The 19,429-nt window shown below is 36.1% G+C and overlaps 1 protein-coding gene across 2 annotated transcripts in view; it reads left to right on the top strand.

The window, feature by feature from the left end:
- Nucleotides 1-12,291, top strand: part of EXO1 (exonuclease 1) — a 43,111-nt gene extending 30,820 nt beyond the window's left edge. The window contains exons 13-15 of one of the 2 annotated variants that reach the window (XM_089907945.1): nt 2,563-2,664; nt 5,769-5,962; nt 7,689-12,291. In XM_089907945.1, coding sequence (XP_089764071.1) covers nt 2,563-2,664; nt 5,769-5,962; nt 7,689-7,827 — 435 coding nt within the window. In that variant the 3' untranslated portion in view covers nt 7,828-12,291. The remainder of the gene's footprint in view (nt 1-2,562; nt 2,665-5,768; nt 5,963-7,688) is intronic. The other variant, XM_022579168.3, reaches the window with a different exon arrangement.
- The last annotated feature ends 7,138 nt before the right edge of the window (nt 12,292-19,429 follow it).

Below are 19,429 nucleotides of genomic sequence, written 5' to 3'. Positions count from 1 at the left end.
CCGCACCGGGGCAAGAACCCGTGTCCCCTGCATCGGCAGGCGGACTCCCAACCACTGCGCCACCAGGGAACCCCTGAGCCTCCATTTTAATGTCATCTTTTTCATTTTCCACATCTTACTGCATTTTTCTCATGGTACCATTTGGGTACCATCACAGTTGCTATTTCTTGAACATCTTTCTTTAAAAATCACTGTCTATTTGTGAGGATACTTTCAGGTCTGCTGAGCTCCTTTCGGGTGTTCTTGTTCCTTTTCCAGCAGACATCTTCCTGCTTTACTAACTTTGTAAAGCTTTAGCATGTTTTACTGAGAAACCTTACCAGCTCACAGCCTATGGGCTCATCATGCTGACAGAACTCTCCACACTTCTGTCTTCGGGGCTAACCATTTTTGTGATTATCAATTATAGAAACATAAATTCTCTCCCCTCAAAAACAAACAGACTAACTAAGAATCATTCATTAAGTCATCTCTTGCCACCAGATGTGGTAAATTCCTCTTTGCATAAATGAATTAATCGTCAAACAATTGGGACAATAGCAGGTAACATAAAAACTGTGTAATCTTTCTTTATTCAGAAAATGTTTTAGAGAGCCACAGTGCCACTGGGGCTTCATTTTGAATATCAGGTTTTACTGTATGGTTCTGAAGAAAATTCATTGGAGACTTCCACTGGTGGTTCACTGTGAAAAGCAACAACCATGTATTCTATGTATACTGAGTTCATTAACAGTATTGGAGATTAATTAATCTTAGGATCTTACTCTTGATCTTTATTTTAAGAAATGATACAGCCCAGAGTCATCACTACTATAAGCAAGAAATGTTAGAGTTTCTGTAAGTTACAACCCAAATTAATGGAGTATTTTTCACTTTTGGATTGTTTTAAATATATAATACTATGTAGAATCTCAAGATAAATATTTAAAAAAAACCTCTTGAAAAATGCAGAAATGTAAAGCCTTCTGAATTTGCATTCATTGTCCTTTTTTATTTGACTTTTGTGGGAATCCAGATAATTCTGTCTATAGAAAAGTCTTACATGATGGGATTGGGGTGTAGAGGGTAGGTCTTAAAAGTCTTTGCTGAAGGTAACTGTGCATTTGATACAGTGCTACTCTACTTCTTGAAAGTATATGCCTTTTTTCTCTTTAATGTTGAACATGTTACACAATGAAAAAGAGATGTAGAACTATACTGGTTCAACCTTTTGTAGCTAGTAATTTATGAAAACTATTAGCCAAGTTTACAAATGATGTTGCAGCAGGAGACTTTTTTTTTTTTAACAAGAGAACAAATCCACACTTTTATTTATTTACTTTCCAAAAAGTTTAAATCCTTGAAGGGGTACAGCATCACGTGGATTCTGTGTCCAATGGCTTTAGCAGGAAGATTGCTTCAGAATTTGGCATGAACCCCATGCCATTGTTTCCATGAGCATGAGTTATTTTTCCCTAGATTACTCTGGTTTTGCCACCTTGAGTTACAGTGTTGTTCTTTGCTTTGTACACATAAGCATACCTCTTGCATAGATAGAAGTCAGTTTCATCTCAAGCATAAACACCTTCAATTTTAAGAAGACCTGTGTGCTTCCTCTGGTTCTGGAGACTCTGCTTACAGGTTTTTTTTTTTCTTTCTTTCTTTTTTACTTTGGGGCAATGTGGGATGCATGAAAATTTCAAGTATAGTCTTCCATTGCCTGAAGCAGTTGTAGATTCTGGATAATATCACAATATACCAGACACTGGGTTGGCTTTAACATTATGTGACACAGCTTGTGCCTTGCTCACAGTTTGGAAGGGGATACACAGAACATCCAGTACAAAGATGACCCTGAACATGGATTTTGTTATAGGATCCAGGTCCCCAACATTGCAAACTTGGGAGGAGGAATTGAGATCTATCATGTCAGTATGGTTTAATCATGGCAGGAAAGACTCAGTGAAAATTACTCTTATATGTTTGGACCTGAAGTGATTAAGAAATGAATCACTGCAGCCATCTGTCCATTAAAAAGGAGGGCAGCAAATGCTTGGCATGTCTTTTTTTTTTTTCTTTCTCCCAGGACAGTGATCTCCATGTTGTGGGGGTTTTTTTGTTTTGTTGAGGTATAGTTGTTTTACAATGTTGTATTAGTTTCTACTGTACAGCGAAGTGGAGTTCCCTGTGCTATGCAGCATGTTCTTACTAGTTATCTATTTTATACGTATTAGTGTATATATGTCAATCCCAGTCTCCCAATTCATCCCACCACCATCCCCCATGCTTATAGTTTTTTTTTTTCTTTTTGCTTATAGCTTTTTAATTTATATTTTACACAGTTTACTTCTTCAGCTGGTTTTCTTTAGTGAAACTAGCAAACACCGTTCTTTCCACATTAGATTAATTTTCTTTTATTCTATTTCATGCTTTTTATACTTTTTTCTTCTGATAAATTACATTTTATTTACACTGATTTTCTCAATTTACTTGTTTTATGTTTTGTTGAATATTGGTCAGTTGTCATAAAAATTTGATAGTAAAAATCTAAGTTTGCTTTATTTTTTCATCTCGGGGATCTAGGAATCTGATTGCAATTTTAAGTCACTTGATAATCAAGGTAATCAGAAATCCAAGCTATACTTATTTCATTTTTCAAAAAAAGGCACGCTTCTAAGGAACAAGGTAAAACACTTACTTAAATTATTTTTAAATTTCAGAAGCAGCTCATGCTTATTACCAGGCAATAAGAAATATAAGCAAAATTAAAAATCAAAATGCCTATATTCTTATTTACATAAAATGCCTGCCTTCAAACCATCTAGAACCGTATTTGTGCATGATTTGTAGGTGTGTAAATTGTGAAACCTGCTATTTTTCTCTTACAGTATAAAGAACTTTTTCTATGTACTTACATAACATTACTTATAATGAATAAAATATGCCATTGTATGGGTTTAGCTAATCTTCTTATGTTTGTCCTTTACCCTAAAAATTTTTGCTGTAGCAAAGAGTACTACAACGAAGATTTTGTTGGTAAATATTTGAGTATTGTACACATTTTTGATTATTTCGTAGGGATGAATTCTATGGAGTGGTATTACTGGTCCTAAGGCATACATGGTTTAAAGCTTTGATGTATATTGCAAAAAGGCATTCTAGAAATTGGGTACCTGATAAGCCAAGCTTTTTTTTTTTTTATCAAACTATGTAAATATATGTGTGACTGCATAGTGAAAGCTTGTAAGTTAAAGCCTATTTTATATATTAAGTGTTCTTGCCTGTAAATATCAAAATACTAATTCCTGACTTAAAAATGGGCAAGGGACATGAACAGAAATCACAAAAGAAAAAGCACAAATGGCTGATTAACATATAAAAAGCACATTCAACCTTATTAGTAATCAATGCAAATCAAAGTAATAAAATATAATTTCTTACCTCTCATTTTTCCAAAAAAGTTTTTAATTTACTCATTTTATAAGAGTATAGTGAGATGAATAATCACATGTTTAGGAGAGTAAGAATTGTTGTGCCATTTCTGGAAAGCAATTTGAAAGAGTTCAAATAATTTAACCCAGTAAGTGCATTCTAAAACTTGAGCCTAAGGAGATAATGAGAGTTTAAATACAAGAGCACTTATTCTTGCATTGGTTGCAATAATGAAAAATTGGGGGAAAAAATCTAAATATCTAGAAATAAGAGAGTGAAATACATTAAATACGTTGTTGGTTTTAGCTCTTGGCTGGCAGATATATAGGTGAATTTTTTTTCTTTGTTTTCTCATGTTCTTCTATAGTGAACCTATATTATTTTTCTTATATTTATACAAGAAAACTATATTCATATAGTTAACATATTATTTTCTTATGCATATTTTTAAAAGCATAAAACCTTTACAAAAATTTTAAATAAATGGCCTGGCATATCTATTTGAAAGAAAGTCGCCATCTCATACTATATAAATATAAAACTGAAAGATAACAAGGATATGAATGTAAAATATGTAAATATAAGATTCTTTTAAAAATCTTTAAGTGAGAAAGGCTTTTTCAAACAGATACTGTCTTGGAAAGATGTCCATATTACTTTTGAATGAAAAGGGAAACCATGCTATTAAACAATATTAAACACAATAAATAGCATGGTATTTTTGTTTGCTTAAATGCTGGAAAATACACGTGTGTATGTTTGTACAATCATAGTAAAATGTCTGGAAAGATACCAAAATTATTCACAATGATAGGATTAGAGATGTAGAAAGTACTTTCTCAAAAGGAGTTATATTAAAGATGATGGTTTAATGTCCTCAAAAGGAGGACATTAAACCATCATCTTTTTATTATTTTTATTCTTTCTGTCAGATTTGCATTGTCATTGTTTTAACTGTCACTTCTGTTTTGGTGACAACTCCCCAGATGAACCTTCCTTCTTGCTCCCTAATATCCAAATTCAGTATCTAAAATCAAACTCATGTTTTTTTAACCTCTAACCAGTACTTCTCAGAGCATTTTTATCAGTTATATAAAATTATAATATTTGTTCTATGTCACTTAGTTTCAAAATCTTACGGTTGTCCTCTTTCCTTATAACCTCCAGTTGGATCCTTCTTTTTCAGGGGTTAAAGAAAAACAACCAAATAACTATACCTATCTAAATCCTGTTTCTTTCTTTGTCTTATTTCTTGCTCTCCCTTTTCCCATCACCAACATCCTAATTCAAGATTTCATCTTTCGTGTGTGAGTCCTTCCATTCTTTATACACCCTCTACTACATTCATTAATTTTAAAGCCTTGTTTTATATTACTACACTCCTACTATCCAAAAAAAATAGCAACAAAATTTTAATGGCTCCATATTTCACACAGCATAAAAATCAAGTCAGGCAAAGACAAATATCATATAATATCACTTATTTGTGGAATCTAAAAAAAAATGATATAAATGAACTTATTTACAAATCAGAAATAGACTCACAGACATAGAAAACAAACTTGTGGTTACCAAAGGGGATAGCAGGGGCAGGGGTGGGGAGATAAACTAGGAGTTGGGGATTAACATACCTACTACTATATATAAAATAAATAAACAACAAGGACCTATTGTATAGCACAGGGAACTATGCTCAGTATCTTGTAATAACCTATAATGGAAAAGAATCTGAAAAAGAATATATATATGATATATATGTATATATAACTGAGTCACTTTGCTATACACTTGAAACTAACACAATGTTGTAAATTATACCTCAATTAAAAAAATCAGTGGATTCAACTTAAATGTCAGTAGAGATCTGTTTAAGTAAATTATGGCACATTTATACAATGGAAAAAACAGGCAGCCTATTCAAAACAAAATTCAGTTCTACATGTGAAATGGAAAAATCTCCAAGATACATTGTTAAGTAAAATCAAGATATATTAGGCAAGAAAAACACAGTACATGACATTTTGTAGTATGCTGCCAGTTGTGTGTGGGGTGTATGTGTGTGTGTATGTGAATGAATTCAGTGGTTGTACAGGAGACTGGTAGCAGTGACTGCCTAAAGGCAGTGAGGGAGTAAGGAAGACTCACTTTTCTGTCTGTTCTTTTATACTCTTGATTTAGCGCCAGGTACATGTATTACCTGGTGAAAATATTATGATAATTTTTGTAGACGTTTATAAGCACACTTTTGCACATCGATTTTAGGTTATTTTTTGTTCTAGTGTATAAATAATAGTTTGAAATTAAATAAAGGTAGTTGCTTTAACAGAATAGTATTAAAACAGGCATTTAATCTTCAGGTTCCTGGGCTGTATAAATCTAGTTCTGTGGACAGTCTTTCTACAACCAAGATCAAACCTTTAGTACCTGCCAGAGTCAGTGGGCTGAGCAAGAAGCCATCAAGCATCCATAAGAGAAATCATCATAATGCTGAGAACAAGCCAGGATTGCAGATAAAAATCAATGAACTCTGGAAAAATTTTGTATTTAAAAAGTGAGTTATCTTGTAACTTATTCTAAAATGATAAATATTTTTTTCTGTAATTTCAATCCCTGTCTCCTCTATTTTCATATGAATCAACTTCTTTTTCTCTTACCCTAAGAAAATTATTTTCCACTAGTCCCTTTAACTGACTCTTTGTAAGAATATTTAACTTCAGTTTCTGTACCTTCTTTTAGTGAAAACGTGGCAAACTAAAAACCTCAGTTCTCAATCTGGCTTTGGGGTCTCTCTGTTGTTAAGCAAATTACTTTTCCAGGCCTTAAGTGTCTTATTTTTCTTTCCTTCTGAATGTTGTTGTAGACATGGGAAGGTAATGCTCTATGGTACTTCTGGATTTAAAGCAGTTTGTTTCCCTAAATTATCACATCTAAAATGGGAAGAATCAATGAGTTTATATGATGAATTAACCAGATTTCTAATGTATGTAGCAAACACTGTTTTAAGAGAATTGACCCTCTATATATCTACATTTTTTGAACCAAATTGCATCTGTTAGACAACAAAATTAGCCACAAAGTAGCATAGATTTATAATTACTTTATTTTCTTGTTCTTATTAAAGCAAATGTGCTAAGAATAAACACAAAGAGAAAAGGAGGGAGGGAAGGGGGGAGGTGACTTACATGGGATGATAAGATTAAACCTTACCTAATAGAAATGTTATCACAATCAGATGAGATAGTATGAGTGGAAACACTTTGTAATAAATGCTGGACAATTATGTTTTTACTTTACATTGTGTTAAGTCTAGATTAAACCATATAGCAGCAGTTCTCAAACTTTTTTTTTTTAATATTTATTTATTTATTTTGGCTGTGCCGGGTCTTAGTTGTGGCACACGGCATCTTTTTTAGTTGCAGCATGCAGGCTTCTTAGTTGCAACATGCGGGCTTCTTAGTTGCAGCATACGAACTCTTAGTTGTGGCATGCATGTGGGATCTAGTTCCCTGAACAGGGATTAAACAGGGATCAAAGCTTTACTCAGTTCTGCTTTTGGATTATCCGTACAAATGTCAGCACAGTAAGAAAGGCAGATAAAGTCTAAATATTATTATGAAAATAGTTTTGATCTTACAAACCCCCTGAAAGTGTCTTGGGAATTTTTAGGCATCTGTGGATCATACTTTGAGAACTGCTACTAGAGGGAAATTAAGGGTGCAACAGTATTCTTAAATGCCTTTTAGAAAAATAAGACTTAATTACTCCTGTTGAAATTTTGTTGACAGGACATAGAATCAGTTTTGTTATCTTCATGATAGGATTAATTTTTATAGACATAGAACTTCCTTCCAAAAGTTGGAAGAAGGGGAGGGGTAAAAAGATAGGGCTTAAACATTTGTTTATGCTTCACTCATGCTGGTCCTCAGCCAGACTTGAGAAGGGTTCTAGAGAGAAAAGAACTAAAGTTTGTTTATTGGAACTAAAGTTTGTTTATTGGAACCATTCTGCCTTAGCTAGTATATATTTAGTAGTGGCTTGGCACCTACTTTGAAAGGTGATTTAGAAAGCAGTCATGGGTACTAAGAAGCAAAACTTAAATTTTATTGGGCATACTCAGAGGAGAACCTGAATGTGTCATATAATAAATTGAGACAAATTATACAGTAGAGGGTTTTATCCTCTTTACATACCTCTATTTTGTCCAGGTAGATTATTTTCGAATAAACACTACCCTAAAAACACCCAATAAATTCATTTTATTATATTATCTTTTGCAGAGATTCTGAAAAGCTTCCTTCTTGTAAGAAGCCAGATCCCCTGTCTCCAGTCAAAGATAACATCCAACTAACTCCAGAAGAAGAGGATATATTTAACAATTCTGACTGTATGCGTGTTCAGAGAGCAATATTCCAATAAACACGGGAAGCTGGGAGGCTATTGCCTGCAAGAGAATCTCTATCAATTTCATGTCCTGTTTGAGAATGAAGCAGTTATCAGTATGAAAGACTTGTTCTTAGATCTATGCTATTTATTTTTAAATAGAGTACATTTTGTATATTAACTATGTAACTGTTTTTGTTCAGCTTATTATATTTTCATAAGAAGCTAACTAGAGAAATAATTTTGGCTTTGACAGGTTTTTGAAGTTTTAATGTTAATTGAGCAAGTCCCTTGGAACTTACAAAAATCTACTCTAAAGATTTCTGTAATGTTGTCAAGTACAAGGATGGTAAATGGAAAACCACAATTCTGTGGTCATTTTGTACTAGAGGAAATTACTGTGTTTCTTTGAGCTATAGTTTTTTCACCTGCCTTTCCTGTCTGTCTTTCAGGGTTGAATTGGATATACAGTTGCTGGGATGGGAGGGGTAGTTGGAAGGGTTAAAGATCATTGCATAAATGGGGCAGTGCTCTGTTTTCCCTGAAGAGTTTGGTTGGGTTACAGATTGACAGTAAAAGAAAATTGGTTTCAGCATCATATGAAAGGCACTACTTCTTATATCATTAATATTCTTAAACTTCAAAATAGCCTATTTCTCTTATATGTCTTTTTTGAAGTGTGGGTTAAAAATTCCCTAACGTATATTTAAAACTAGTATCCTAGGTGCAATGTAAAATACTAAAGCTGCAGGGTCTGTGATGTGTACATACTCTGCAAAGAAATAGATTCTTGGAAAGAAAACCAGCTATGCAAGTGAAGATCTGAAGTAAGGAAGTGAAGTAAGTGACAATCTGACAGGAAGTAAAGGAATTGTAAAAGTGTCTGATATAGAGGATAAAGGAAAGGGATCCAGAGCATTTTAATTTTTAAATGAGACTTAATAGAGGAGGTCAGAGTGGAACAAAAAACATAACATTGTAAGAAACAGCATAAAAATGTTAAAAGGGGAAAAACAATTTTTTAAAAATCTGGAAAAGATCAAATACAAAGAACAAAAGCAAATTTGAACTTTCTGTGAATGTTTCCTGTTATAGAACAAATTAAGAAAGGGAAGATGGTAGCAGTGCTGTAGTTTGTCAATCTCCGAACCGTCGCATAGCAGCAACTGGATAGCAAAGTCAAAATACTAATGAACAACATTACAACAAATTTAGATAGCATCATATACTTAAATCCTGAAATATAAGTGGGTGAAGACAAGCTACCAAAAGCCACAAGACCACAAAGTGGTACTAGCGTCTATTTGGGAGAAGTAGAGCATGGCAATAGGGCATCTAATGGACCTGAGAACAGAACTTAAATAGAATGATTGTTGAAACACATAGCAGGCCAAGTTGCAAACAGCCATTTGAAACTGGGAGATGCTTTGAGCATTCCAGTGGTGAGTGAGTGCAGGAGACCTACAGTAATGTCTGAAGGAATGAAGCAATGTAGTCCATATGAACTTTTGAAATGATTTGCCTTATTTGTCAAGGCTCCACAGAAGAGAAACTGCTGGCTGTAAAACCAAAATTGAGCAGGAGAGTGACAATAGGCACAAAGGAAGATAAGGTTAAATACAGTGAAGGGAGGAATTGTGGACCAAGAAATCTCAGCAGAATACTGTTTTTGTTTTTGAACACTGAAAACAAAAACAAAAACCACCAACAACAAAACAGCTGAGGTTTGAGAAGGTCCCATGACCCATGCCTCCTCAAAGTTAAAGAAAATTATTTTTACTTAAAAAGAAACCACATAGGGCTTCCCTGGTGGCACAGTGGTTGAGAGTCCGCCTGCCAATGCAGGGGACACGGGTTCGTGCCCCGGTCCGGGAAGATCCCACATGTCGCAGAGCGGCTGGGCCCATGAGCCATGGCCGCTGAGCCTGCGCGTCCGGAGCCTGTGCTCCTCAATGGGAGAGGTCACAACAGTGAGAGGCCTGCGTACCGCAAAAAAAAAAAAGAAACCACATAAAAGTTTTTAGATCAGTCCCTTACAAAATTGATTTAAAGGAGTCAAGAGCAGAATAACGTCTTTACAAATAATGAAAATCTACCAGAAAGGTCCCGAGAGCAGATCAAAACCAGTCTATTTCAAAATGTGCTAGAAGTTATTAAGAAAATAGTGTAGGATACGAAGGAAATTTAGAATTGGAAAAACTCAGAAGAAAAATAAAAAAGATAAGCTCAGGAAAGGATTAGAAAAAAATTTCGGAAATTAAGGCTAAACTAGAAGGAACACAAGCAAATAAACATACAGATAGATGATGCCTTAAAAGAAATAGGTAAAAATCAAAACAAAATGGAAAAAAAACACTTTAAAAGAGTAGGAAGTGACAGATGTTGAAGATGAGGCAGAAGGTCCAATATACAGATAATAGGAGTCTCTGAAGAAAAAAAACCCTATTTTCAGAAAACGTTAATTTTTAAAAGATTTGAAACAATATTTTTTAAATGCACTATTATACCCAAGATTATTGATCCCAAACTGCCAACACCAAGACATAAGTGACAACAAGTTACTTTAAAGAAAGGAAAAATCCTCTGGGTAGGCAAGAACAGCAAGTGACATGTAAGAAAAAAAAAGATGATCATCACACTTTTCCACAATTATTCTTTATACATGAAGAAAATGGAGTAACTTGTTAAAGATACTCAAGGGAAAATGTAAGCAAAGGCTTTTATATTCAACAAAATCAACTTTCAATTATAAAGGGCACAAACTTATCCATCGAACAAGAATTTGGAAAATACTGCTCACTAAGCTCTTCCTGAGGAATCAGAAAATAACTGAAATAGAGAAACAGCACTATAAAGATTGGTGGTGACCATCAAACATAGTGACTTATACAATTAAAAATTTGGGAGCTAGGGGCTTCCCTGGTGGCGCAGTGGTTGACAGTCCGCCTGCCAATGCAGGGGACGCGGGTTCGTGCCCCGGTCCAGGAGGATCCCACATGCCGCGGAGTGGCTGGGCCCGTGAGCCATGGCCGCTGAGCCTGCGCGTCCGGAGCCTGTGCTCCGCAACGGGAGAGGCCACAACAGTGAGAGGCCCGCGTACCGAAAAAAAAAAAAAAAAAAAATTTGGGAGCTAAAGGGGAGAGTATGATATGCAATGGCTGTATGTCCAGATGACACAGGTAGTTTAACTACAGAGGAGAGACCATATGCAAAACATTTGGTTTAGCTCGTAGTAGTAGTCTGATATTGTTATTTTAGGACCATTCTGTATATAATGTGGGATAGAATAAATGAATATTTATGGGATATTTTAATTCATCCCCAATTTTCTTGAGAACCAGGATTTTTAATGTCTAGAGAAAGGAGATACAGATAAAATACAGAACAGGTTAATTTTTTTTAATGTAGTTATAAACTTGGGAGTACTGATAGAGACTTATGAATGTATATACACACATACTATATATATACATGTATATACATATATATATACACACTGAAGACACCCAGAAAAAAAATCCAGTACCAATGAGCATCCCTATCACTCAACTTGTAGTCTTAAAATACAATTTTTCACCAAAAGAAATGAGAGCTTCTTGGAAAAATAGTCTGGAAAAGAAGTGTAAAAGACAAGCCTGGGATATCTTGTTAAAACAGAAGCCTTTACTGACTACTAATGTAATTTCAAAATGATTAAGGAGACACCTGAAGAGGCCCCCACTGTCCAAACATGGGAGAATTTGATCTTGAAAAGATAATTGTTTACTGGAACCCATCATAAGCATTTTTAAAAATTGGTCACCTTCAGAGGGTGATAGAATATCAATTCATTATCTTGAATATGGGAAAATAAAAGAAATATCAGGCATTTTCCCTGTCTGTACTGTACCAGTGGGTAATAAAACAAGATAAATCTCTTTTTACTGTTCTAATAATGAAAAAGATAATATCACCATTTTGCAACCCCCGGTGGATTAATGGATTTAGGCTTTGAGCATCAGCTGCTATTAACATCATAACCAGACATTTTATGTCTCATAATGAAAGAACTCAGCATCCTCTGTAGTCTTGCCAAGGGATTGGAGATGAGTCTGATCATTCCTCTGGATCCAGCTGCCGAATTGCAGGAAATACAGAGGACAGAGGAACATGTGGGACTGCAACATGAGTGTGCAATTAGCAAAATCCAGTCTGCAAGAAACTACAGGTTAAATGCCCTTGGATTCTCAACAGATAAATTGTAAGGAAGGGGATGGAGAGGAGAATTCCATATTAAAAAAAGTACAGGGCTTCCCTGGTGTTGCAGTGGTTGAGAGTCCGCTTGTCGATGCAGGGGACACGGGCTCGTGCCCCGGTCCGGGAAAAATCCCACATGCCGCGGAGCGGCTGGGCCCGTGAGCCATGGCCGCTGAGCCTGTGCGTCCGGAGCCTGTGCTCCGCAACGGGACAGGCCACAACAGTGAGAGGCCCGCGTATCAAAAAAAAAAAAAAAAGACACAACTAAACTAGATTATTTAGGGATGCACACTCTGGTGATTAAACAATAGAGAAATATAAAGAAGTGATAACTATAAAATTTAGGGTGGTGGTTACAGGGGGTGGGGTGGTTGGACATTGATATTAAAGCAAAGCACATGGAACAGATTCTGGGAATTGCTGGCAAAGTTTTATTTCCTGGGTGGTGTATTTTATGACAGTTTGCTTATAATAACATAACTTACTAGGCTATCCATATCATAAAGTAAAATGTTGGCCTTATAATTTATTAAACCATTTACTTGTTTTGTGTGGTCTTTCATATTTTCTGTTTTTTTTTTTTTTTTTTTTTTTTTTAAACACCTTTATTGGGGTATAATTGCTTTACAATTGTGTGTTAGTTTCTGCTTTATAACAAAGTGAATCAGTTATACATATACATATGTTCCCATATGTCTTCCCTCTTGCGTCTCCCTCCCTCCCACTCTCCCTATCCCACCCCTCCAGGCTGTCACAAAGCACCGAGCTAATATCCCTGTGCCTTGCGGCTGCTTCCCCCTAGCTATCTACCTTACTACGTTTGTTAGTGTGTATATGTCCATGACTCCCTCTCGCCCTGTCAAAGCTCACCCTTCCCCCTCCCCATATCCTCAAGTCCGTTCTCCAGTAGGTCTGCGTCTTTATTCCTGTCTTACCCCTAGGTTCTTCATGACATTTTTTTTCCCCTTAAATTCCATATATATGTGTTAGCATACGGTATTTGTCTTTTTCTTTCTGACTTACTTCACTCTGTATGACAGACTCTAGGTCTATCCATCTCATTACAAATAGCTCAATTTCATTTCTTTTTAAGGCTGAGTAATATTCCATTGTATATATGTGCCACATCTTCTTTATCCATTCATCCGATGATGGGCGCTTAGGTTGTTTCCATCTCCGGGCTATTGTAAATAGAGCTGCAATGAACGTTTTGGTACATGACTCTTTTTGAATTTTCGTTTTCTCAGGGTATATGCCCAGTAGTGGGATTGCTGGGTCATATGGTACTTCTATTTGTAGTTTTTTAAGGAACCTCCATACTGTTCTCCATAGTGGCTGAACCAATTCACATTCCCACCAGCAGTGCAAGAGTGTTCCCTTTTCTCCACACCCTCTCCAGCATTTATTGTTTCTAGATTTTTTGATGATGGCCATTCTGACTGGTGTGAGATGATATCTCATTGTAGTTTTGATTTGCATTTCTCTAATGATTAATGATGTTGAGCATTCTTTCATGTGTTTGTTGGCATTCTGTATATCTTCTTTGGAGAAATGTCTATGTAGGTCTTCTGCCCATTTTTGGATTGGGTTGTTTGTTTTTTTGTTATTGAGCTGCATGAGCTGCTTGTAAATTTTGGAGATTAAACCTTTGTCAGTTGCTTCATTTGCAAATATTTTCTCCCATTCTGAGGGTTGTCTTTTGGTCTTGATTATGGTTTCCTTTGCTGTGCAAAAGCTTTGAAGTTTCATTAGGTCCCATTTGTTTATTTTTGTTTTTATTTCCATTACTCTAGGAGGTGGGTCAGAAAGGATCTTGCTGTGATTTATGTCATAGAGTGTTCTGCCTATGTTTTCCTCTAAGAGTTTGATAGTTTCTGGCCTTACATTTAGGTCTTTAATCCATTTTGAGCTTATTTTTGTGTATGGTGTTAGGGAGTGATCTAATCTCATACTTTTACATGTACCTGTCCAGTTTTCCCAGCACCATTTATTGAAGAGGCTGTCCTTTCTCCACTGTACATTCCTGCCACCTTTATCAAAGATAAGGTGTCCATATGTGCGTGGGTTTATCGCTGGGCTTTCTATCCTGTTCCATTGATCTATATTTCTGTTTTTGTGCCAGTACCATACTGTCTTGATTACTGTAGCTTTGTAGTATAGTCTGAAGTCAGGGAGCCTGATTCCTCCAGCTCCTTTTTTCGTTCTCAAGATTGCTTTGGCTATTCGGGGTCTTTTGTGTTTCCATACAAATTGTGAAATTTTTTGTTCTAGTTCTGTGAAAAATGCCAGTGGTAGTTTGATAGGGATTGCATTGAATCTGTAGATTGCTTTGGGTAGTAGAGTCATTTTCACAATGTTGATTCTTCCCATCCAAGAACATGGTATATCTCTCCATCTATTTGTATCATCTTTAATTTCTTTCATCAGTGTCTTATAATTTTCTGCATACAGGTCTTTCGTCTCCTTAGGTAGGTTTATTCCTAGATATTTTATTCTTTTTGTTGCAATGGTAAATGGGAGTGTTTTCTTGATTTCACTTTCAGATTTTTCATCATTAGTATATAGGAATGCCAGAGATTTCTGTGCATTAACTTTGTATCCTGCTACTTTACCAAATTCCATATTTTCTGTTTTACAGTAATTTTTAACAGTATTAGTATTCCATCAAATTGAAAATGTAATTGATTGTAAGATGCATCATTATTTTATGTACCATTGGAAAAAAACTCCATCAACTTTAAGGTACACACTATTCGCAAAAATGTTAAAACGTGTACCTTAGAATAGAGGAACGACAGCAATTCGATGCCACATATCCTGTCCCTCATGCACAAAATCAAGCAACTATCCTTATTTCCCAAAGTTAACTCTGGGCAATTGGCACCAGACAGCCTCTGATCTTGAAAGACATGAAGCACAGCTGAGGGAAAGGTGAGGTTCAATGCTGAAAAGAAGGGATAAAGTGAAAATAAACCGAGCAGTATGATTCCCAGTCCCACTTCCCTATGTAGTTCCCATTCTCTCTTCTTTTGGGATTCCAATTGCACATGTTAGACTGCTCAAAATTGTCCCACAGCTATTAGTGCTGTTATGATTACTTTCTACTCTGTTTTTGTATTTCAGTTCAGGTAATTTCTATGAACCCATTTTCTAGTTAACCAATTCTTTCCTTGAGCTTTTTGTTTTTATTTCTAGCATTTCTAATTTACAGTTTCCATTTCTCTACTGACATTTCCCCAATCTGATCATGCACATATTATCCGTATTTTACACAAGGCATATTACCTATAGTTATTTTAAATACCTTTTCTGGTATTTCTAATATCTGGGTCATCTCTGAGTCTGGGTCATTCTGTATCTTGTGTCTTGACATTGTTTTCTTTTTCCTTGTTTTGTGTGTGTGTGTGTGTGTGTCTCATTTTTTGATTGATTTGCATGCCATATGTTGATATAGAACAGTAGTGACTGAAGTAAATGATATGCCTGGAAATGGGCATGCCTCTTCCACTAGGGGTTAGAGTGTGACATTGTACACTCTCGTCAGGGGTTTAACTGGTTTGGGTTTGTTATTGCTATGACAAGTGCACCACTGACTTCAAATTCCTCTAGCGTGGTGCTAGCGTTTTTAGTTTTGTTTGTTTTTCAGTGTTCCTGCTCTATTGTCAGTTTTTAGCCTTCCTCATGCACTTGTGCCTCATAAGGGGTCTATCTCCAACCCCTCGCCCCTCTGCAGCAATAGACTGTTGTTGCTTGTTACTTGTTGCTTGTTTAATGACTTGATGCAGGCTGAGGGTAATGTAAAACTACGTCAATTATATTTGACTTTACAATCCATTACAGAAAGTGTTATCCACCTTTGTTTCTCAACCCCCAGCAAGTTCCTGGCAATATGGTCAGCATTCCACATTCTTATTAAATGACTTACGGCTACCAGGCACTGTATATTGTATAGCACCTGAAGTCTCTCTAAACACAATGTCAGTGTTTAACACTTGTTGACTTATGGTTTAGGGGAGGCAGAAGAATAACTGAATTCCAGATAGGAATCAGAAGATTTGGTTTATAACTCTGACTTGCCGAAAACTCGAAGTGACATTGGGTAAACCACTGAACCTTTGTTGTGTTCTTTTTTCTCACAGGACAAACATGAGGGGTTGACCTCTAACTCAGAAATTACAACTCCAAAATTCTGTGAACCAAACAGTAAATTCTTTGATTTATGAGTAACTATTTAAAGACTGTTTCAAAAGCTCCACAAGAGGGCAGCTCCTCCACATTGCTTAAGGTCTGAAGAGACTTCAACATGCTTTTAAGTCTATTTAAAAACTCACCCTAGTATATACAATGTTTTACTTTTGTTTCTTTTAATTATACAAGGAGGGCACAAAATATATTGTTATAAAAATTCCAACATTACAGACCAACTTCAAGTCTCTTTTGATTAATACCCCCAATCCTAATCTTCCCTATTGTCCGATTGGTGGGTATTTTTTTCTGAAGCTTTGTTTTCTGTGACTTCCTTTATTTTTAATTTATTTATCTATTTATTTTTATATATCAAGGCCTTTTATTTTTTAAATATCTTTATTGGACTATAATTGCTTTACAATGTTGTGTTAGTTTCTGCTCTACAACAAAATGAATCAGCTATATGTATACATATATCCCCATATCCCCTCCCTCTTGCGTCCCTCTCCCACCCTCCCTATCCCACCCCTCTAGGTGGTCACAAAGCACCGACCTGATCTCCCTGTGCTATGCAGCAGCTTCCCACTAGCCATCCATTTTACATTTGGTAGTGTATATATGTCAGTGCTACTCTCTCACTTTGTCTGAGCTTCCCCTTCCCCCTTTGCGTCCTCAAGTCCATTCTTTACATCTGCATCTTTATTCCTGCCCTGCCACTAGGTTCATCAGTGCTGTTTTTTTTAGATTCCATATATGTGTTAGCATACGGTATTTGTTTTTCTCTTTCTGACTTCCTTTGCTCTGCATGACAGACTCTAGGTCCATCCACCTCATTACAAATAACTCAGTTTCATTCTTTTTTATGGCTGAGTAATATTCCATTGTATATATGTACCATATCTTCTTTATCCATTCCTCTGTTGATGGACATTTAGGCTGCTTCCGTGTCCTGGCTATTGTAAATAGTGCAGTACATGTATGTTTTTGAATTATGGTTTTCTTAGGGTACATGCCCAGTAGTGGGATTGCTGGGTCTGTGACTTCTTTAAAACATAGTTTCTGAAACTAACTTTTTTTTAATCCACATAGGATTTGAACATCTCTTCCTGTTAATATACATAGATTAGTTTGCCACTAATTACTCTCTTTAACTCCATAAAATGCATGTCATAATTTACTTATTTCTTAATATTTAGATAATGTTTTCAGTATTTAAACAATGTTGCATCAAATATTTCAATACTGCATTTTGGAAAAAAGTGAAGAAATTCTTGGTTTCATGGTAATTAAGATTTTAAAGCTAATTTATTAAACCAAAAGAAGAATGTTTTAGTAATTTTATTAGCCACAAAGATATATAAAGTCAGTTTACAGAAGAGGGGCTAGAAGAGGGAGAAACACTTGACAGCCTTCCTTGGAAGGTTTACTCCATTTCATGATATAAATCATTCTGGATACCATTCCTGTTAGGGTGTTTCACAGGTATATTTTTGTCTTAGATAAGATTAGACCTAGGCAACAAATGGCCCAATTAATGCAGAACAGAGACAAGAAAGGGATGTTCAAGTGTGGCCACTCAGTGAGGGTAGGTTCTGTGTCTTGATTACCTCTATATCTTCTACACTTCGAAGGAAATGTTTGATGGGAATGAGCCAGAGCCATTTATATGTCATGTACACAAGAAAAGTTAAATATACACGTGCTTGGTTGTATTAATTGGATATGAGTTGTACCTATAGCAAATATTCCCGGAGAAATAGATATATCTTCTTTGGGACCTTTTTAGAATTTGGAACCTGACTGTGCTTGAATGGGGTGTATGAAATGAAGATAGATAAGAGGCAGTTGGGATGAGGGGGATGCTTTCCGTGACCAAAGCTTAGAGAAAGGGATGCACAGAATATGTTTACAGAAAAGTGAAACTAGCTAAACCAGACCATTCTAAAACTGGAGGTTTCTTAGGAGGCCACAGGGCCAATGGCCAGGTGTCTTCAGGAATACATTACAATAAATAATGAGGTGCAGAAAGCAAGAATTTGCCTAGGATCTTAGAAAAACGGGCTTGCAACTCCCTCCGTGGCTGATTCCATCAAGGCCTGCCACCTTCCCCAATCTGGTTTCCAAATTGTGTTCCAAACCCATATTAGGCTTATTTTCCCCTTTCTAATTTCCTATGTCCAAGGGATGCTTTGATGTCAGAACAGCTTTTTTTCCATAAGACACAAACACCTGCCAAGTTGACTCATGAAAGGAGACCAAGGAATATGACTGGATTTTTGGAGCTGTGGGGCAGGCCTTTAAATCATTTACCCTGGCATCCAAAGGACCTGAAGGCAGCCTACTCACCTTTGTTCTGGGATGCCATCTTTTGATTTCTGAAGCGACCATCTATGATGGTGTTTGGGGAGTAAGGAAGAAATAGTCTTCGCATTTGGGGGAATAGAGAGTGCATTCTTCATACAGTGGGGTGACAGGCTGGCCATTTAAGAACTGCTGGGATGACGAGGCTGCTAGAGAAATGTTTCAGAAAATATTTCCCCTAAGACCACAAGATTTTCTACTCCCAAGTTTTTAATTTAAAATTCCAGAACACATTAGGAGCATGGTTTTTGTGTTGTTCAAATCCCACCAGCTGTGCAATCCAGAGCATGTTATTCTGTTTCTCTGAGCTTCAGTTCTCTTTTTTCAGAAGAAATAATTGAGAAAATATAGGTAGTGTTTAGCAAGCACAGTGTCAAACACAATAAGTGTGCTTCCTCCCTATTCCAATGAAGGATAATAGTGATGATGAAGACATTCATGATGTTGATAAGCCAAGTCTGTTGTCCAGACTGACCTTGTCTTTTTCATAGACTGTGTTACCCCTCTGATCCTCAGGCTATTCATCAACCAAATGGTGAAAACATTAATTTATGCTTATTGAGTTGTATGTACAAGCCATTGTTCTAAGTGTTTGCATATATTAACTAATTCATTTGATGCTCACGGTCCCACAAGGTAGATTTTATTTTTATTTTACGCACAGGGCAACTGAGGCAGACAAAGAGGTTTATCAATTGGCACAAGGTCACACAGCCAGTAGGTGATAGATCCAGAGTTCAGCCCCAAGTGATATAACTCCCAGAGCACACTTTTCTTGTGGAATATTAAAATATAAAATTAATAGAGAACATAGGAGTTGCTTGGAGTATAATCATTGCGGTGGGGAAAGTAG

The sequence above is a fragment of the Delphinapterus leucas genome, chromosome 1 (assembly GCF_059928025.1).
Source record: "Delphinapterus leucas isolate spDelLeu-1000000601 "Yukka" chromosome 1, BTC_Dleu_Yukka2, whole genome shotgun sequence".
Lineage (NCBI taxonomy): Eukaryota > Metazoa > Chordata > Mammalia > Artiodactyla > Monodontidae > Delphinapterus > Delphinapterus leucas.
This window is presented reverse-complemented; position numbering and strand designations above follow the sequence as displayed.